The sequence below is a fragment of the Apodemus sylvaticus genome, chromosome 17 (assembly GCF_947179515.1).
Source record: "Apodemus sylvaticus chromosome 17, mApoSyl1.1, whole genome shotgun sequence".
Classification (NCBI taxonomy): Eukaryota; Metazoa; Chordata; class Mammalia; order Rodentia; family Muridae; genus Apodemus; species Apodemus sylvaticus.
This window is the reverse complement of record NC_067488.1, coordinates 67429190-67450618: the sequence shown is the minus strand read 5'-3', so window position 1 is coordinate 67450618 and position 21429 is coordinate 67429190. Positions and strand designations below refer to the sequence as shown.

At 47.4% G+C, this 21429-nt stretch overlaps 1 protein-coding gene across 3 annotated transcripts; it reads right to left on the bottom strand.

The window, feature by feature from the left end:
• Positions 1-846: 846 nt before the first annotated feature.
• Positions 847-16096, bottom strand: Calcoco1 (calcium binding and coiled-coil domain 1). Of its 3 annotated transcripts, none has more exons than XM_052160815.1 (15): positions 16005-16096; positions 13342-13521; positions 12970-13072; positions 12021-12211; positions 10372-10530; positions 9895-10043; positions 7892-7982; positions 5849-6004; positions 5428-5682; positions 4919-5044; positions 4410-4505; positions 3977-4085; positions 3621-3817; positions 3070-3176; positions 847-1837 (listed from the first exon to the last, which is right to left on the bottom strand). In XM_052160815.1, exons 2-15 carry the CDS (start codon positions 13495-13497, stop codon positions 1660-1662), a joined length of 2073 nt encoding a protein of 690 aa, XP_052016775.1. In that variant the 5' UTR covers positions 13498-13521; positions 16005-16096; the 3' UTR covers positions 847-1659. The 3 variants fall into 3 exon arrangements, with proteins under 3 accessions (XP_052016775.1, XP_052016776.1, XP_052016777.1); XM_052160816.1 differs by lacking the exon at positions 16005-16096 and adding an exon at positions 14521-14543; XM_052160817.1 differs by having other exon boundaries at positions 1742-1837; positions 3043-3176; positions 16005-16090.
• Between the last annotated feature and the right edge of the window lie 5333 nt (positions 16097-21429).

The window sequence follows — 21429 nt, the reverse complement described above, 5'->3', positions numbered from 1 at the left end:
AGGAAGAGAGGGATTCTATTAATTAAATCATTGTTATAATTAACTTTCATTAAAGGAGGATCAATAAAGAGAGGTTGAGATGGAGAGAGGAGAGAGATCCATTATCTCCAATTTCCTTGGAAAGGATTCAGGGAAGATGGGGTTGCTAGGAGACAGACATGAGGGAAAAAGACGGGATGTAAGATTGTCATCCAGGTGCCGTAGGAAGGGGGGGTGGTAGTGAATAGTTTAGTTTCAGGTAAAGACAGGATTGTGGGGGTGGTCTGGTGAGTGAGTCTGAAGGGATACGAGGTGCTGAGAAGGGTATTTGGGGACAGAGAATGAGAGAACTATAGGTGTATGCCTGCCAGGGCACACAGAGAGCATTAGTGAGCACACAGGTCCTTAATATATGCTCTATGCTGCTATGGGTGTCTATGTCACCCAGACAGCTGGTTGGGGCGGATGGATGTGTTGTTGCTCTGATTGTAAAGTCAAGGAGTACACAGGGGGGTGTGGGATGTAAACAAGGGTGGAAGGGAGCTTAGAGCACATCTCACTTGGCAGAACCCAAAGGCATGCGCTCTTGATGGCAGTAGGGTTTAGCAAGGATGACCGTGGAAGCTGACGGTCTTTGTGTCCCTTCCAATCCCACCAGCCACCTGTTTGCTCCCTCCTTAAAACTGTGCTCCAGGCCAGAGACACACAGCTTTTTCCCCATCTCCTTTGGCCTCATGTGGTTAGCACACCAGAAGGCCTGGTAAGAATGTACCTGCCTATCACTCTTCCCCTCTCGACAGGGACTAGGAATTTGAAGCCCTTTTCTGTAGCAATGCCTCTTGATAAGAAGACACGTCATGACAACAGTTACACAGATCATATAAATATATTTGTCCAAACTACAAATAGAGGGGAGTTTAAGGGAGAGAGAAAGTTCTTATTGCTGTGGGGGGCCTGGAGAGGGTGAGGGGCTGTGAAATGGGGACACCTGGGATCCCTTGTCCCCCTATCCCTCACGGAAGGCACAGATACATTTTCTTTTCTGTTTGAGGACTTCAGTGTGGGGTGGCAGGAGATGGTATGGGAACCCTTAAAAATACAAAAGGATCTTTCAAACTTATGGCCTAAGGCTGTGGGAAAGGCTGGGGTGGGTGACAGAAAGAACCAGGGTAGCCAAGAACCGAGAGACCTGACCAGGTCATGAAGCCCAAGCTGGAGTGAAGCCCATGCTGCCACCTCCATGCAGGCCCCAGAGAAAACTTGAATAAACAAAAAGTCTGAATGAGAGAGGGTAGGGTACCCCAGGAGCTGGCTTTGGGGTATCAGAAGGGAGTGGTGTGTGTGTGTGTGTGTGTGTATGTGTGTATGTGTGTACTTGGGCTAGCAGTAAATAATTTTATTCCTGCATGGGAAAGCTGTCTCCATCCTGGTTCCTTCAAACTATTTTTCAGAAAAGTAAACTCAGCCAGTGTTTCCAAGACAGACTGCTGCTTGGGACAAAGATGTCAGGATGGAAGATGAAACTGTAAGGCTTGGGATGAAAGCAGGATGCAGGCATGGTCTGTAGGAACAGAACATTATAAAGCCCGGTGTGACTTAAAAAAGGCATAAGACCAAACTGCATATATGTCTGTGTGTGCGTGCGTGTGTGTATCTACATATGAGAGAGGAGGGGTGAGATCACTCAAAGGTAAAAGGGTCCTGGGTGCTGAAAAAGAAATGTCCATCCATGTGGTCCTCCAGGGCATCCTTGTCACTCTCAGCAGGGAAGCGCTCCTTGCAGATGGGACATTCCTTCCATGGAGGGATGGCTGGGACCCCAGTGCTGGCCTCTGACAAGGAATTCACTGCAAAACCACTAAAGAGAGGTGAAAAAAAAGACTCAGTGAAACAGTATTTGGCAAAACCAGAACGGGGAACTGGGAAGGGGTGGGAGGGAGGACAGGGGAAGAGAAGGGGGCTTACGGGACTTTCGGGGAGTGGGGGGGGGGCTAGAAAAGGGGAAATCATTTGAAACGTAAATAAATTATATCAAATAAAAAAAAAAAAAAAAAAAAAAAAAAAAAAAAAAAAAAAAAAAAAAGAGAGGTGAAAAAAGACAGACAGGGTCAGGGTTCTCTGCTGCCTTTATTTTTATTTCTGATGTAAACCTCAAACTTGTTATGTAGCAATGGAGGGCTCCTGAATTCGATTCTCCCCTTCCCCCAGCCAGGGGCTCAGATTTCAGGCAGCACTGCAGAGTCCAGCTTCTGCTGCCATCTTGACCTGGGCACCTCAGGTCCCATGTGGTTCCTTGTTCTTAATGTGCCATTCTGGTCGTTCTCTGTTCAAACCTCTCCTATGGCATTCTTCTGCTCAAAATATTCGTTCTCCAGATGCCCGTGTCCTCTCTCTATGAGTCCCTGCTGGTGTCTGTAGTACAGAACCCATCTCCCAGTCTCCAGCTCTCCTCCCTCCATCTCCGTCTGCTGCTTAATGGGGCTGAAAATGAGTCTGACACTATTCTTCATCTTCCTGCTCCAGCAGAGAGAGATGACAGCATTGGCCCTTTCTGCCCGAGCCCCGCTCACTCCAGGCAGAGTTGGGGCCAGGTGATGATGCTCTCTTCCCTGAGGCCATGCCCGCCTGACTGGGACTAGAGAGCCAGGCAGAAGGCACCACCTGGTACCTGCTCATACTTCAGGTTCCCCTCCCAGAGTTTCCCAGGAAGTCAGGGAAGGGCAACATCTCTAGCCTAGCCAGGCAGATGCTCTGGATGGTGGTCCTTCTCTCAGTCTCCATCCCTGAGGCTTTGGTCACTTCTTCCTCCCTGAAGGCCTAGGTACCTACCTGGTAGCTGGGGAGGGGGAAGGGGCAGGAGAGAGGGGAAGCAGGGCAATTTGGGCTCCACGGAAGATGAAGCTAGAACAACACAGAAGCCAGTCAAAGGAGGGAGAAAGACTGCGAAGCCACCTGGGGTTTGTGGAGGTAGCCAGGCGTTCCTGTCAAGCACACTGGTACCTTCTCTGGGCTGAGCCAAGTAGGGGAAGTTGGGGCAGGGCAGGAGGCTGCTTACACACTGACCTCCTCTCCTCTTTGTGCTGCCCTCACCTGGCCACGTCATAGAAGGCACTGCCGAGCTCAGGAAGCAGGAGGTTGGCTTCCTCACCCCCACTCTGCACAGCTGCCATCAGGACTGACTTCTCATCTTCAGCCTCCTGGGAAGAGACGGGGAGGATTGGGATGGGTTCCAAGGTGGGCAAGTAGCAGATAAGGGTGGAGAAGCCAAGACTGGTCCCAGACAGCAGAATGGCAGAGAGAATCAGAAATAGGGCCAGTCCTCACCAGGACTGGTGAGGTAGAGCAAGGGAACAGGGACAGGACAGGACCTGGGAGCTTCAAGGCCACAGCACGGGCCTGGGTTTTAGCTGAGACAAGATTTCACTGTGTAGTTTTGGCTGGCCCAATATTCACCAGGCTGGTGTTGAACTCTGAGTGTTCAACACTCTGAGTGCTGAGTCTGAAGCCCTGCATCCCCACACCTAACTAGGCTTGCCTCCTCCAGCCCAGAGTACGAGTGCCGTATGGTAAAGGCTTTCTTCGTGGTTCAAGTGTGACCCTACCACCTGCTTTCTACCTCCATGTGGCCTCTCACTACTCACTGAGTCTGAGCTGCTGGCCTCCCCTGGCCCAGAGAGCTGGGGAGCGATGGGTGCTGGCTGGTTGATGACAACAGGAGAAGCCTCCCGAGGCCCAGGAAGAGAGGAGCTTGTGTTCCCACGCTCACACAAGCCATAGGCTGGGAGCCGCATGTCTTCTGGGGACTCATCCTCTGAGTCTGTCAGAGCTGCGGGGCAGCCTAGGAGAGGGAAGGAAGAAAGAGAAAAAGGAAAGGTCAGACATGGGAATATGAGGGGAGACCCTTCCACTACTGAGGGCCCAGAGAATGAAGGGCAGTTGAGTCAAAGCACATCAAAGAGGGGAGGGGAAGAGGTGTCCCAAGACCGGGGGTACAGACTCAGCCCAGCAGTGGCTTCCTCGTCCTCTGTGGCAGCATCTTCGGTCCACTTCTCATCTGCCACCTTCTCCAGGCGGGCCTCCAGCTTTCTCATGTACTCCAGCAATTCCTGCCGTTGGGGAAGGGAAGGCAGATGCTGAAGCCTGCAGATGCCAACCTTGCTGCTTGCTGGGCCTTTGCTTCATGGAGTCACACGAAGCAGATCCCCCTAACAGGTAGTTCTCCTCTATCCCGTGCCTCCTTCCCTTCTGGTGTCCCTCCCCAGCACAATGTCAGCTTCTAAGAAGGGTCAGGGCCCCATTTCAACTTTTGTATCCTCAAAAAGATTCTAGTTTCTGAGCCAAGATATTACCAAGATGATACAGAATTTTGAGTACCTAAGCCCTTGGCTTTGGTATCCAGGGTCTCACCTGTGGCAACAGGTGACTCTCACCTGTTTCTCTGTCTGCAACTGCTCCTTCTCCTTCTGAAGCACACGGAGGGCTGACCGCAGCTCTGTGAGCTCCCGCTTACTCTCTGACAACTGCACCTGAGAGGAAAAGGTAATGAAACCTGGCGCCTTCAATGTGTCACCAAGAACCTGGTCTAAAAGTTAAATTATGTCCTCTCTTGCTCTGTACTCAATCTGTCTCTCCCACAAGGCCTTTGTCTTGGTCCCCGGGGTTCAGGTCAAAGTCCTAAACTCTACCTTTCAAATTCAGCCCTAGCTAACTAACTTATGCTAGGGTGAAAATGTTTTGGTAATACCAGAAGCCATCCTGTAACTCTTGTATGTCATCCCTGAGCCCAGAGGTGCGCTCTGTGTGCAGAAAGGGAATGTGCACATTCAAACCAAGAGGGCTGGGAGGTACCCAAGTCAGCACATGGTAGTTCAGAGCCAAGAGGCAGTAGGCACTTATGCATCAGGGCATAGGTCTGAACCCAGGGAGGCAGGCACCTCACCAGGCTAGAATCCTTTTCTCGGGCCAGCTCAGTCTTGAACATGTGGCTCTGGCTCCTCTCCTCCTGTACTGTCTTCTCCAGCCGGAGGATCTCTGCACTCAGCTTCAGGATCTTGTCCTTCTCAGCCTGGAGATGGTGCAGGGGAAGATGGGAGGGAGGAGGCGAGGTGGCAAAGGATGCCAGGAAAGCAGCATTGCCCTCTCTGGATCTTTATGTCTGGGGGACCAAAATGTTTCTGACCGGTTTCCTGATGTCTGAGGCACTTGAAAGTGGGAATTGGTACTACCACAGGGCCGGGTGCCCATGACACCAAATGTTCCTACACCAGGGATAGTAACTAGGGGTTCTGGTGATCAGGACTGGGACTCCTTGTTGGAGCTGGTTCATGCCTGGAAAGCAAGGTGTACATCTCTCCTCAAGTCCTCCCAGGATCTCACCCACTCTTCTCTCCCCACAGAGCACCCAACTGAAGAGTTCAGAGTCCCAGACGTAGGGAGGGTCACCCCTACCTCCATGTTCTGCAGCAGGCCTGTCCGCTCCTTGCTCCACTGGCACTTTTCCTCCTTCACGTGCAGGCTGAGCTCAGCCAGCCGGCCATTGACTTCAGCCAACTCCAGTCGGCTGCGGTGCAGCTCAGCTATGGTTCGGTCTCTGGCTCCTGCTGCACTGGCCAACTCCTCCCCGAGAAGGGCCGCTTTCTGTTGGCTTGAGGCTGCAAGTTCCTGGACCCCTCGGAGCTGCTCTTTCAGGGGCTCCAGCTCCGCCTCCAAAGAAGACAGAAAGATCAGATCCCACAGGCAGCCACGTAGGAGCCAGGGAGCCCCTCATTAGGGTTGTGCTGTTCACTTTAGCCACCTTCCCTGCACACCCAAGTTTGTCTAGACTACTCGAACTCGCACTGCTTCCTACTGCCTACAGGTCTTCACTCACCACTTTCTGCTGGGCTTGGCCCAGCGTGTCCTTCATGTGGGCCAGCTTGTCCTTCAGCCGCTGGACCTGAGCACCTTGCTCTTCTTGCCGGCCCTTGGCCTCCTGCAGCTCTGTATTTAAGCAGCGGTTCTCCTCTCGGACTGTTTGTAGCTCAGCCTGATGCAAATGGAAAGCAGGTAAGGATCAGGGTAAGGATGAGTGTGCAGACAGCCAGGGGCAGGCTCCCTTTCTGTCACTGTGAGGAGAGAGGGCTGTTTCTTAGATTCAGCACAAGTGGAAGCATTCACTCCTGTCCTGTCTTCTGGGGTCTCAGTCCCAGCCTATTAAGGTAATCCTGTTTTCCTACTTTTCCTTTAAGTCAAAACAGTCTGGACTGTTTGGTCCCTAAAGCTCAGAATATTGCACCTCTCACCTCAGACCTTGTCTCTTCTCCCCTTCTCTCTTCCCCTTCCCCGAGGCTCAGTCTCTCTATTCCCTCTCTCTGCAGTAGCTGGTCCAGATTGACTTTAGATGTGCAGTCCTCCACCTGCTTCTGTCTCTAATGCTGAGATCACAGGTGCACGCCACCGTACCTAGCCTTTCCTAAGGCTTCCTAAGACTTCATGTCTGCTGTACCGAGCACTTCTCGGTTCACCTATGCTATTCTTGGCTCTCTTTTCTCCCCAGCAGTTCACAGAAGAAAGCAACAGCTTTTCCACTCTCCACCCTGGTCACAGCTATCTTTTCTTTTCTGTTACTGCCACGACCGTGTCCGTTGAGGCAATTGTGCCTCAACCTCTCCAGAGCTGGAATTACAGTACCATCACACCCTGCTGAAATTCCATTCTTCATTGCTGAGCAGTTTTCTAGAGTAGCCCAGGTTCTGAGAGAGCCATTCATGGTTCTGCAAATATTTCATTTGAATTCATTCTATATACTTTTTTGCCTTGCTCAACACTGAACTACAATCTCAGCTCTGAACTTGCTCTAAATTATTAAAAACTGTTTTTAAAAGTCTGTTAGTACACAAGTGAACACACTGGAGAGCACCAATCCACTGATGTGTGCTTTTAAGTTAATTCAGAATTAAATTTCTTTTGCATTTTCTTTGTTTTGTTTTTTTTTGTTTTTGTTTTTTTGTTTTTTTTGTTTTGGATTTGATTTTTTTGAGACAGGGTTTCTCTGTATAGCCCTGGCTGTCCTAGAACTCACTCTGTAGACCAGGCTGGCCTCAAACTCAGAAATCCGCCTGCCTCTGCCTCCCAGAGTGCTGGGATTACAGGTGTGCGCCACCACCGTCCGGCATGTATTTTCTATCAAACTGAAGAGTGAACTGAAGCTGTAAGGTTGACAGTTTAAAAACTGTTACCATTGACCATTTACTTGTCTATGACTCAAAGTGTTTAAAGTTTTAATTTCTTCCTTCCTTCTTTCCTACCTAATGACAGTGTCAGCCAAGGCTGGCTTTGAAGTCAAAAATCCTTCTGTCTCAGCTTCCTGAGTGCTAGAACAGAATTCCAAGCATGCTATCATGCCTGGCTTCTATTTCCTCCTTTTGATAGTCTTTGCACATGTGTGTGAATGTGCATATGTATGCTTGAGCGTTTGTGTGTGTGTGTGCGCGCGCGCACACACACACACACACACACACACACACGCACACGCACACGCACATGAGCATGCCTGAGTCATGTAGACCAGAGGTTGATTGATCTTGGGTGTCTTCCACAATTGCTCTCTACCTGCTAACTGGCTAGACTGGCTGGCCAGACCCAGGGCTCCTCTTATGCCAGCAATATAGGTCTTCACTTAACAGCTGTTTCTAAGTCTAACTAGAGGTGTTCTTGCTCACCTTTCTAGACCCTGTGAGGCTGTATTAGGCTTTTCTTGGGACATTTATATTGTTCTTTGACTGCTTCTGATATGGGCAGGTACTGCACTGTGGGGCAAGGGGTACACAGGGTCTCCTTTACAACTTGCCCTTGTATGCGCCCAGCATTCAGAAGAGACTGAACGAACACTAGCTGCATAACTGTGAAAGCAAACCCACTTGGAATCTCTTACCTCGATCTGCTCCTTGTCTGCCTGGAATTCCTTCAGCTGCCCCAGGAGCTTCTCTTGTTCCCGTGTCAGGGCCTTCACTGTGTCTCTAACTCTGTTGATGAGATGACAGTGTCGGGTGGAAATACTCAGACCTCTGACCCACACTCCTCTAGAGCATAGCCATCAACTGCTTTCCTTTCTTTTTGTTGTTGTTGCTGTCATTTATTGAGGCAGGGTTTCTCTGTGTAGCCCTGGCTGTCTTGGGAATCACTCTATACACCGGGCTGTCCTCAGAAATCTGCCTGCCTCTGCCTCCACAGTGCTGGGATTAAGGGTGTGTGACACTATGTCATTGTATCACTGTACAGGATGTTCTACCAGCGGCTCCCTGTTTCCACTCAATTACAAGATGAAATCCAATCTTTGAGTGACAATGGGCAGTCACTATTAACCCTAAGTTTGCTGTAGATCAGAAAGTGGCAGGTGCAGAAGAGGCTGTAGGCAAATGTGGGCAGGGATATGCATGGAGCCTGAGAGAACCTTATCTAATAAACACAGACATTTGAATTTCATACACTTTTTTTTTATTTGTTTTTTTTCGAGACAGGGTTTCTCTGTGTAGCCCTGGCTGTCCTAAGACTTACTCTGTAGACCAGGCTGGCCTTGAACTCAGAAATCCACCCGCCTCTACCTCCTAAGTACTGGAATTACAGGCGTGCGCTACCACCACCCGGCCATTCGCTTTTCATTATCACAAAATGGTATTGTTCTTTTATCTGATTATCGGGCACCAAATCATGTAACAACAGGTGGTATGTAGGCTAGATGAGGCATGTGAAACATAGTCTCTGAGAATACAGACATCTTCTCCTGACCTAGGGCAAGACTAGTACATTATGAAGAAACCCCTTGGGTCACTTTGCTTACTGCCCTGAGACTCCGGCAGAACATCTCTTTCCTTTACAAAGGTTTTTATTGTTTAAAATTTTACACACACACACACACACACACACACACACACACACACACACACACACGAGCTGGTTTATAACTCACAATGTAGCCCAGGCTGGTAGCCCAAACTGGTCTCTAACTCACTATGTAGCCCAGGAAGGTCTAACTGGTGATCTTCCTGCCTCTGTTTTCTAAATAGGAAGATTTTAGCTCTGTACAACAAACACAAAAGTGATAGCTGTTTGATACTGAGAAGGGCTGGACCAAGAGTGGTTTTCTTTTAAATACCTTAATGTCACTCTCAATGTTAAGATTCTGTGATTTAGCCAGGTGTGGTGGCATATTACCAACATTCGGAAGGCAGAGGCAGGAAGATCTCTTGTGAGTTTGAGGCCAGCCTGATCTATATAGTGAGTTCCAGAGCTACATAGTAAGGCTCTGTTTAAAAAACAAAAACAAAAACAAAAACAAAATCAAACAAAAGATTCCTGTGGCTTATACCTTTTCGCAGGGGAGAGATTTTCTTGTACTCCTGGATCACCTGCTCCAACATTTCTGTCTCTTTTTATAGTGCTGAGGAACTGAAGCTAGGGCCTTGAGCACACTCAAAAGGTGTTCCTACCACTGAGCTGTGACACTGAACATTCCCAATAGCAAGAACAGAATCTAATGCTTTTCCCATGCTTTAAATATAATTTACTTACTTAATGTAATATATATATATATATATATATATCCTTATTTATATGACTATACATTATGAACTCTGGTTGTTTCCCAGCTAGACTCAAGTGATATCTCCTTCTAGATAGTCCATCTCCAGTTCTGCTTAGCTCATACCACACAATAAATAGCAACTGATCTTTCTGAAGGCCTAGAACAGCATCATAGAGATGTATGAGAGCTGGCAGAAGGAGATCCCTAGTAACAGAATACCCTGTATGTGACTGTGATGGGCCAGACAGCAGGTACGCCCATCTGAAGCAGGGAATGCAGTGGAGGCCTTGGGAAGCAGAGGCCAGGGGCATGGAGTGGACAGAGGCCACCCTCCGGCTGGGGAAGTCCCCTACCTGTCCAGCTCCACCTCCTTCATCAGCACTTTGTCACTCATGGTCTGGATATCATCCTCTAACTCCAGGATACGGGCCACATGCTCTCCCTGCTGCTGGCTCAGGATGTCCCTCTCTTCTGAGAGCTCCCCATAGGACCGGGAGAGCCCCTGGAATCAAGGTTCCACCGAGAAAGACAGAGGGTCAGGGCAGGCTCAGGTTGAACATATGCGTCCTGCCTCTGTCCTGCCATCTTCCTTGGAAAAGCTGAGTGGAGGTGCTGTTGCCTGGGAATGTGGTATTATGCCAGCATTCCTGGATGCAGAGAACTGAGTCTTATTACAAATTGGGATACCTCTCATCATTCAAAGTTTAGTCTCACCTGTTAACGCTTAAGCCTATTTCCTTGATGCAAGGACCATCTTAAAACTCCATTGACATCTTTCCTTTCTCCTCTTTGCTGGTCTAGGCCCCACCCCCACCAGCCCCAATTCCCACCTTGTATTGCTCGGTGAGCTCCGAATGCTCCTGCCTGGCCGTGGCCAGAGCTGCCTCCAGCTTCTGCACTTGGCTTCTCAGCTCTGTCACCTGATCCTCCAACTGCAGCTTCAGCTGCATCAGGTCATTCCGCTCTTGTTGGCTCTCATCCAGCTGGTTCTACAAGGGCAGGAGAAGGGGGAGAGAGTGTGTGAGAGAGGTGGAGAAACTGAGTCAGCATGGTCCAGCTTTTAACTGCCAGCCCTCAATTACCTTTCAGTCCAGGCCTGGCAACTTCCTCTGACAGGGCACAATGACAAGGGGCCTCCTCTACGTTTACCCTATCTCCACTGAGTCAGACCGATTTCAGTAAATCTGAGATACTTTTTACTAGCCAAACCACTAAATTCCTCATCTGTGAGCTTTAAATGAGAAAAACCAATGTAAAAACAGAACACTGGGTAGAAGCTTGTGTTTCCTCTCACTTAGGTATAAACATCTTCCTATCACGTTGATCCATGTATTTATCAGGCTCGGGTTCTAGAGAGTAGGGGCTTGTCCAAATCTCTGAGCTACCAACTTTCACCTTCTGAGCAGTTTTTCTCCCATCTGGAGAATGGATGGCCTCCCACCTCTCCCTGCTCCTCACTGTCTCAGGCACTCTCTGTAGTATCCGCCTTTGCTCCTGAGACTCTTCTCTGACCCAGTGGAAATATTTATATAAGGCATATTTTTTAAGTTTATATTTTCTGGTATCCACTTTAATAAGAAGTATACAAGGGTCAGAGAAACAGCTTATCAGTCAAGGGTGCTGGTTGCTATTGGAGAGGACTAGAGGTTAGCTCCCAGCACTACATCAAGTTGCTCACAACTGCCTGTAACTATAGATCCAGAGTATTCTATGACACTCCATTCTGTTTCCACACGTACGCACACACACCTGGGCTCGGAAAGGTAATTGAGGGATTGCAGTTAAAAGTACCATGGCTGGGCCAGCAAGATGACTCATTAGATAAAGATACTTGTTGCCAAACCTGGAAACTTGAGCTTGGTCCGTGGATCCTTGAAACCAATCCAGCAGGACGAGAGAACCAACTGCCATGAGTTGATCTCTGACTCCACATGTGTTACGGCATGTATGCACTTTCATATATACACATATACACATACCCAGATAAACACAACTAAATAAATAAATATTGAAATACTAAGTGTTCAAAAGCCAGTATCTGTGATTATACCTCAAACTATGGATTAGTCATACCTATAGTGCCAAAGAGCCATATGTGGTCAGCACCTTCGGTCCTGAATGGGACGGTTCAGAGCCCTGCTGTACCTCTGCTAGAGGCAGATATCAGCCTCTCTTTTTCCCTGGGTTCCTTGAGGCAGTTTTCCTCTACCTTGTGGATCTCCTATAGGACTTAGGGCAGGCAGTGGCCCTTTGAGAAGGCTGGCTCAGTTCTAGAATGTCAGTTTTACTGGCCTGTGTGATGACTTGCTTTCCTGTTCTGTGACTAACAGCTGGTTTTGTTGAGAGCAGACCTCTGGTCACTTCCAGTGAAATCTTCAGTTGAGATGACAGAGGAGGGGAAGTAAAGGAAGGAGGGGGACTCTTGAAATGCTGCCCTTGGTGTCCCTGGCACAGAAACAGTCTGCTATTCTTTTCTTACCTGAAGCACAGTGGCCTTAGGGACAACCAACAGGATGTCAGAGCCTCCGTCAGCCTCCTCCAGGGTCACCAGCTCATCCATGGGCCTTGGCTCTCGGAACTGGAATGCGGGGCTCTGCCCGCACACCCGGCCCTGGCGGTTCACATACCGGAACTGGTAGAGTTGGGCTCCTGGTTTAGGCAGGTAACTAGCTGTGGGAAGAACCACCCAGAAACCAGTATGATCTCTGGCTCTCAAGTGCTAGCGGGTCCCTGTTCCTATTAGGGGAGGGAAAGTGTTACCATGTCACCTACTGTCCACTCCCCTGCGGCTGGTCCTTGGGATATGCTTCTTCCTCCTGCCTAGCCAGCCACCTGTTTTATTCACACTTCTTCATCACATTGACTCCAGCTAGCACCATACACCACACAACCAGTGTTCCCCAGATCATTTAAAATCCCTGCACTGTTCCTACAATCTAGGACCCTATTCTAACTCATCTGCTCAATGCCAAACAGCTTGTAAAGCAGGGAGCTGAGATTTGAACCCAGGTCTCTCAGACTGCTGTTACCACACACCTTTCCATGTCCCATCCTGGGAGTCCCTCTTTTGTCATGCAAATGAGTTGGATTAACATCCTCCTTCTTTCTGTAGTATCCTCTTAGTCACTGGTGCTGACCCTATGATGATAACTTGCTGAACTCTGTTGGATACAATCTCACAAGGTCTTTTATTTTCTTTTCGTGACAGGGTTAGCCATGTTTCCTAGGCCAACATTGATATCCTAGGTTCAAGTTATCTCCTAGCCCTAGCCTCCTCCTCGGTAGCTGGGGTGACACTGGAGTACCATTAGGCCTGGCAATTAAGAGTTATATGCACTCATATTCCTTATCCTCTGTACTTTTAGAGGATAGCCCACTACCTTCCTCCCAAACCACCACTTCCTTGGCTCTACCATCTTTCTTTATACCTTGGAATTGGACACTGGCGTGGGTGGGGGAGCCATCAGTTGTACTTTCTGGGACTGAGGACCATACAAACGTGTGATAATCCCGAACACAGGCAGCTTCCACCTGAAAGAGAAAGGATTGATGACAGAGTTATTGTCTGTGAGTAATGGAAGGACTGAATAATGTTCCAAGGATGCTAAGAGTCAGGTAAGGCTGAAGGACATTATACTATCAGGAGAGAGAGGGGCAAAGATAGAGAGATGAACTTTATACTGTCGGCCTCTGTGTCATCTTTCTCCCTATCAACCTGAGAATCTAAGGACCTAGTCACTCCTCATATTCTAACCAACCCATGTCCCATAAGCTTGAGCCAGAAGAGGGTCTAGGGATACCTTAAAAATACCAATCCAGTCACTGGCACTGGGCATGGTGCCTGGAGGCAGAGTGTAGTGACATTCCACCTTGGTGTTGGGGATGTAGGTCCGGGCCACATTCAGGAAGTTGACTCCACCCCGGGATGGTACCCGGCTTAGTGATGACTCTTCCATCCTGTCCTCAAGATGGCTGATGTCCTATGAAAGAAAGGGATGATAGACTTAAGTCTTTCCACTGCTTCTTTCCCTTGACCCATGTGCACCTACCCACAGTCCCTGTAACTACACAGATTTTCAGGCCCTAAGACTGTGGGACCTTTTTAAGGTATTTTTAATCCCTGGGGCATAGGTGTTACCTTCCAAGTCAACTTCCTGCCCTGTCATGTTGTACCCTCTATGGCTTCCAGTCCCTCACCTGCCTAATTTCTATTCCTTCTCATTGCCCCACTGACCCAGTATCTTAGTCTCTGCTCATCTCTGTTTCTCCCTTTCATCTCTCAACATCCTTGGGAATTCCAGATTCTCTTGGTTTCCCCATGCAATCCCCTATACCTTCTGGCGCTAGAATTCAAAATACAGTGGAAGTGTGGTCCTCTCTTAGCTTGAGCAGGTCTCCATTATGCATGCCTAAGCTTGTTGGGTCTACTATACCCAGGTAAGAGTACCAAAACAACAACTAATCTCTGATGGTGATGAATCTTCAGAGGGGAATATGGTTTGGGGACCAACAACCTAATCCTGGCTCCTCTGCTCTTGGGGCACCTATCGGTGAGTTGTCCATCCTGATCAACTCTAGGGAAGCAGAAGAAGGCAAGCTTTGGCTTTCCTCCAAGACTAGAGAAGGGGAGGATAATAGGAAAGACAGGTTCTGTCCTTCAATGTCTATTCCAGGAAATCAGAAATTCTGGAGGTGGCAGTCCAAGGGCGGAGTGAAATACTCAGCAGGAAGGTGGTGGTGTGGGGAGATGGAATGTGGGGGCCTGGAGCCAGGAAAGCCCCACCCTTAGGCAGGGAACAGGTTGGAAACAGGGTAGGTAAGGGGCCCTGCGAAGGGGAAATGCACATTTAGTGTTGAGAAAAGGCAGAGAGTGCAACGAGGAATTCTTTCTTTCTTTCTTTCTTTTTTTTTTCCACATCTTGCTGGGAGCAGAGCTAGAAACTTAATGATTTGTGTGGGTGCCACCTCAGCTCTAGTACCTGTGTCCATTCCTGTGGGCCCCTCTTAGCCTCAATTCTAAGGCTCCAAATCTTGCCATATGCTTGGGTTGGTGGCAGGAGAAAAGCAGATAAAACGGAGTTAGCTAGGGAGAACTAATTGGAAAATAGATAATGATAGCAGCAATCAATAGAGTTCAGGGGGTAGGAGAGCTCGGTGGGTAAAGCTGCACTCAACCAACTCACATGGTGGGAGGAGAAAACTGACTTCCCTGAGTTGTGCTCTGACTTCTGTACACCTGTCTTCACTCACACACACACACACACACACACACACACACACACACACACACACTCACACACTCACACACACACACACAATTAAAATACACAGAGAAGTAAAAAAAATTAAAACAGTAGTACTCAGAAATGGACAAGAACAAAGTATGGTGTACATGTTTGAAATGTCATAATGAAACTCACTGTATATTAACTTAAAAATAAAATAAAATAAAATACACCTCAATCCAGAGCTGAGAGGCAGCCCTCTTCTCTCTGGCCCACACATCTGCTTCCTGTGTCAGCTGCAGCCGATGTGGCCAATCAGCCATCACCACTAGTCATATGCACGCCCCCAAACATCACAAACCCACACCAAGCTGAGACAGTGGGGGAGGAACTTTAAAGGAAATTAGACACTCCGTGGAGATGGGAAGGTGGGCCAGCAATGCAAAGAGGATTTCTTGTCGTAAAGCGACTGCACTGAAGCTACTATTTCTTTGTGTTTTTTTTTCTTTTGATTTCCATCTCTGAAAAATACCTCATTTCATCTACTCAGTGTTTTCTTCAACTATAACTCTTCTTAGGGTAGAGTGAGATCTGTCTCCAAAGTTCTACGCATTGAGAACCCCCGAACCCCTCCTTCCCCACAAAGAAAATCTGTAACAGCTGCAGACATTCTCCAGAACAAAGTTCTGGGCACCTAAAGTGTATGTGGTCAGATGCTGATTTTCAAATGCTCTCTCTCTCTCTCTCTCTCTCTCTCTCTCTCTCTCTCTCTCTCTCTCTCTGTGTGTGTGTGTGTGTGTGTATGTGTGTCCTCTCCACTGTAGGGCTCTCAGCGTTTTGGCGTTCCACAAGTTGGAAGTTTTCCCCTCAGGGATTCAGCGTAGTAAAGGCCTTTGGATCTTTGGATTTGGGTGAGAGACAGAAGGTCTGTGAGGGCAAAGACTTGCCTGGAAAAGATTAAGCAAATATTTCAGTCCCTTCAAGCTTCCATAAGCGGATCGAGCTTTACTGAGGAGGCCCCGCAAGAAAGTGAGGACAATGCGGGCTACCCCTCAAGGCCCCCCTTGAAACCAACAAACCCGAAACGTGGGGGAGGCTTCCTCAGTGCGTAAAGTATTAAAACCTAAACGCTCCTATCGTCCTCTTCTACAGTTCCCTCGGATTAGCCTTTCGTAGGCTGAGATGCGGGCTGACCACCCCCGCGTAAGCGCCCCCCTCAGCTAGGCCAAGTTTCTTACCCCACAGACGGATCAGCTGTTCCCCTCACCTTTCACCAACAACAAAAACAGCACTCCGACTACAGGAGGGGAGGAGAAGAGTGACGCTAAAGCTTCTGGGGCTTGTGGTTCTTCTATGACTCGACACTGCCCAATTTTCTGCCTCTAGAACTACATGTCCCAGGAAGCTGCGCGCGAGGGGCGGGGAAGAGGGCGGGGCGGTGGTAGACTCAGCGTGGCATCCCGGGAATTGTAGTTCTCACTTCCGTGGCAGTTTAGGAGGGTGTGGCTTCCAAAGGACTTCACAGCCCATGATTCCTCTAGAAAGGGCAGGCTGATCTAGTAGTGGCTGCCGGTTCGTAGCATGCTTAGTGGGAGAGTTGACGCTTTAACGCGTTCTGCACAGCTCTTTTCGGTGGGGCGGAACGCTTCCAGCACAGCCTTCTTGTTCACTTTTACAAATAGACCGTAGTGGTATATCTACTTACAAAAGAAGAAACTTGTTTAAGGAACCCTCTAGTGTAAGGGCTATGAAACTGTAGAATGCTGCCAGGCCTGTTCCAAGCTACGCGCTACAGCCACCATGTTGTGGGTGGGGAAATTCACAGTGGTGGTAGTGGTTATTTATTTTTAGCTTGCTCTGACTTCAGGTTGACAGATCTTGTAAAAGTCTCAAAGCTTATTTTTTGGTTCCAACTTGAGAAAATTTCCATGCCAAGGAGTCCAAACACTCTCTCTCTCTCTCTCTCTCTCTCTCTCTCTCTCTCTCTCTCTCTTGCGCGCGCGCGCACACACACACACACACACACACACACACAGATTAGGAGACATTGCTTGAAGGGGTGGCCAGGCTGTGGAATGAAAAGCATGCGACTGAAAAGAGAGCTTGGCTGGACCTGTCACAGCTCACAACAAGCTTCTTAGAGAAGCTTGTTTCCCCAAGCCTTTTAATTGACTAAAATTAATTAGAGCAACAATACAGCTTGTTGCTATAAGTTTTTTTTTGTTTGTTTGTTTTGTTTTGTTTTGTTTTGTTTTGGTTTTGGGATAGGTGAAAGATTCACACTGTTCCTACACAAGTCATTTAAGAACTTGGACGGTCCTCATCGTTGTGGGCGGCCTCCAACCCTGGAAGAGTTCAAAAATTTTTCCCCTGTCTCTATATTAAAGGATTAAGTGAGATGTAGTGCCACACACCTATAATCCTAGCAATTGAAGACGCAGAGGCAGAGGGATCCTGGAGATTTTGATTCTGACTTGGGCTATACAGGAGACTCTGTCTCACAAATAATTTTGTTGGAAAGATGGCTGTCCTCTCCTGGCTGGGCCTGTTCTAATTACCTGCTGCAGTAGGTTCTGGCGCCTCTTCCTTTACCATTTTTTTTTTTTTAAAGATTGAATAGGGTATTTGGTGCTGTCCTTGGGTGCCTTTCATTTGAAGATCTCTAAGCATTAAGTCACTGGGCTGCATAAACATTAAGATGACATGTCTGTGTCATTAGTCAGGATTTATGAGTTAGGGCACAAACTCCTGGACGGGGAGATGGTTCAAGGTCCTCGGTTAGCTAAGAGTGAAGCCTGTTCAAAGACTCAAGTCTCAAATGTTTGTTTTGTCTGCATTCAGAATGAAAGCCTGTAAAAATCTCAGTCTTGAGTAGAGCTAAAGGTAATAACAACTTCCATGCTTGGGATGCTTACAGTGTTTTTAAACAGCCGAAACGTATGCCCTATTATCATCCCCATTTTACATACAATGAGAGCAACACTCAGACACCTGAGTAATTCATGGGGTTAATCCAGCTAAGTGGCAGAATCAGGGTTCAAGTTCCAGTAGTCAGCACCATATTAATGTGGCTTTAAATTCTGTTGTTGTAAGAAGCAGTGTTAGTCAGGGGATAAATATTCACGGAGCTCTTATGTGCTCCGTGAGGGCACGTGGCAATAGGAAGCTCTATCATTCAGCGAGTATGTGTTAGCGCTGTGCTGCATGTCCCATATGCTTCACTAAAAGAATAAATACAGACATCGAAGGATATATCTCATTGGGTTAGTTTGTCGATGGGGACCAAGAAGAAAAAGCCTACTCTAGGATAAAGTCAAGATTCAGAAATGGGACTGGGTGATGCTCACCGGAGCCTAGAGAGGAACTCAAAATAGCACATTCCCTTGAACTTAGCACATACACCATAACAAAACAATAAACAAAAATGCAGAGGTGCTGGGTTTGATACCCAACATGGCAGAAAATGGAGCATGATAGCATAGACCCATAATCAACTTGGAACTAGAGGCAGGAATATCAAGTGTTCAGGATCATCCTTAGCTGCATACCCAGTTTAGGAGTCAGTTTTAGCTGTAGGAGACCTCATCTCAACAGAACAGGCTGGCAAGATGCCTCATCAGGTTAAAGTATTTGTTAAAGAAACCTAGTAATCTGAGCACAATCCCCAGAGGCATTTGGAAAAGGAAGATGAGATGGCATGCAGTATTTCTATGTCAAGATTGTCGATAGACACAGAGAATTGCCCTGACCCTCACAGGCCAGCTAGCATAGCAGAGGCATCAAAAGAGATGCTGAGGGCTGGAGAGATGGCTCAGTAGTGGTTAAGAGTGCTGACTGTTTTACCAAAAGTCCTGAGTTCAAATCCCAGTAACCTTATGGTGGCTCACAGCCATCTGTAATGAGATCTGATGCCCTCTTCTGGTGTATCTGAAGATAGCTACAGTATGCTCACATAATAATTCTATGAGAGAGAGAGAGAGAGAGAGAGAGAGAGAAGAAGGAGGAGGAGGAGGAGGAGGAGGAGGAGGAGGAGGAGGAAGAAGAAGAAGAAGAAGAAGAAGAAGAAAGAAAGAAAGAAAGAAAGAAAGAAAGAAAGAAAGAAAGAAAGAAAGAAAGAAAAAGAAGAAGAAGGAACAACCAAAGGAGAAAGAAAAAAGATAAAGAAAACACAGGGAAGCAGCCTTCTCAGATTTTGCAGACACTGATAATGTTTCCCAGCTGCAGATAAGAAAAGCATTAGCATAATGCTTTGAGACAGGGTCTTACTGGGCTGCCCAGGCTTGATCTCCAACTTCTGGGCTCAAATTACTCTCCTCGGAAGTCTCAGACTTCCAAGTCCCCGGGGATACACCCACAAGGTTTAAAGTTTGAGTCTTTTGGACATTTATTTATTGTGTATTGGTTTATTTATAGACTGGGTCTCTTGTAGTTCAGGTTAGCCTTGAACTCACTGAGCAGTTGACAGTGACCTTGAACTCTCTGGGCAGTTGAGGATGACCTTGATCTTACTGTGTACTTGGTGATGATCTTAAACTCCTTTTGCCTCCACTTCCTGAGGGCTGAGTGTTAGAGGCATGTACTGCTTAGACAGTTTTGGGTTGTTATCCAATGCTTTCATTTGTTGGTCCTAGTACTACTTATTTGTCCTTCTATGATTAAAAGCAAGAGGTGGCTCAGAGGTTAAGAGCACTGTCTGCTCCTCTAGAGGTCCTGAGTTCAATTCTCAGCTACCACATGGTAACTCACAACCATTTATAATGACATCTGGTACCCTTTTCTGGTGTGTAGACATGCATGCCAGACAGAACATTGTATACACAATAAATAAATAAATAAATAAATAAATAAATCTTTAAAAAATGTTTAAAATACCCCCATAGAAGTAACTTAAGGGGCTGGATAGATGGCTCAGTGGTTAAGAGCGCTGACTGCTCTTCTGTAGGTCCTGAGTTCAAATCCCAGCAACCATATGGTGGCTCACAACCATCCATAACAAGATCTGATGCCCTCTTCTGGAGTGTCTGAAGACAGCTACAGTGTACTCACATATAATAAATAAATAAATCTTTAAAAAAAAGTAACTTAAGGAACATTGGTTTGGTTTATAATTCTAGGAGGCGTTCATCATGGGTGGTTAAGTAAGGATAAGAAGGCTGTACTGAAGTCAGGCGAATGCGTGCTCTCTCTCTCCCTCCCTCCCTTTCCCTTTCCCCTCCCTCTCTCCCTTTCCTCCTCTTTCTTCCTTCTCTCTCTCTCTCTCTCTCTCTCTCTCTCTCTCTGTGTGTGTGTGTGTGTGTAATACTTGGAATTGCTCACACCTGATTAGTTACACTCCAGTCCAGCTTTCTCCTTTTTATCCAGTCCAGACCCTCCAGCCAATAGAATTGTGCTACCCTTAGGAACAGTGACTCTTTCCACTTCAACTAACCTAATGTAAATTGTCTAAGATAATCTAGACCATCAAGGTGATAGACAGTATTGGCCATCACAGCTCTCTTCACCTTTTGCTTGACTGGGGAGGGGGTGAAATTCCCAGAGATGTTCTGGTCTGCAGCTCTGCCTCCCTCCACAGACCAGGACTGCTAATACCATCGGCTCGCCCATCTCTGTCCTCATCTAACCCGAAGGTGAGTTCTCATGAGGGAATGGGTTTACTTGGCTTACAGTTTTGGAGGCAGAAGATTGGGTAGCCTCTTTGGTTCCTCCTTTTAAAGGCCTACTGGTAGATCTCAGATGGCAGTAACTGAGAGGGAGAGAGAGAGAGGTCACCTCATAAAAGTGGATGCCATGGAACAAGCATCCCTGGGCTGTCACACTGTCCTGAGTCCCTTGGGAACTACCTTAATCCCTTTCCAAGGAGGGAACCCCTTGACTAGTGGTCCCACCTTCTAGATTTGCCTCCTTTTGGGGGGCCTGGCTTCCTACTGTGAGCACTTTGGGTCAACCTCCACTCAGATAACAGATGTTGCTAGTTGTGGTGATGCACACCTTTAGTCTCAGGTGGAGGAATACCAGGAGTTCAAGGCCAGCCTCAGCTATTGAGCAAGAGACCCTGTCAAACAAAGAGTAGCAATCACCTCAGCCAGCTTTAGCAACAGGGAGTAAGATGTAGCTTTGATAATTAAGTCGTCTATTCATTCACACAGTTCATTTGTAATTATTGAATTCATTTAGTGTGTGTGTGTGTGTGTGTGTGTGTGTGTAGACCAGATGTTGACATCAGGTGTCTTTCCTGATAGAGACAGGGTCTCTCACTTTAACTTGGAGCTCATCCAACTAGCCAGCTCATCCCTGGGATTTCCTGTCCCTGTTTCCCACATACTGGGAATTAGAGCAGTGCTTTACCTGCTGAGCCATCCCACCAGATCCCTTGAATATGTTTTAATAAGCATTGTTTGGAACTTTCTAGTCTCAACCTTTTACATCCTTGGACATGCTTGAGTTTCAGAAACAACAATACGAAGTAGGTCACATTATTACAATAATATGATTTTCTTTTTGTTACTAGATACTGAAACTTCAGCCCTATACATACAAGGCAGGTGTTATACCAGCAGCTCATGGTGTGATTTTTTTTTTTAACAATGAAGAAGCCAGTACTCAGCAACATGGATAATTTAATCAAAGTCACATAACTTGTATGAAAGGCATGCTGAGAATTTC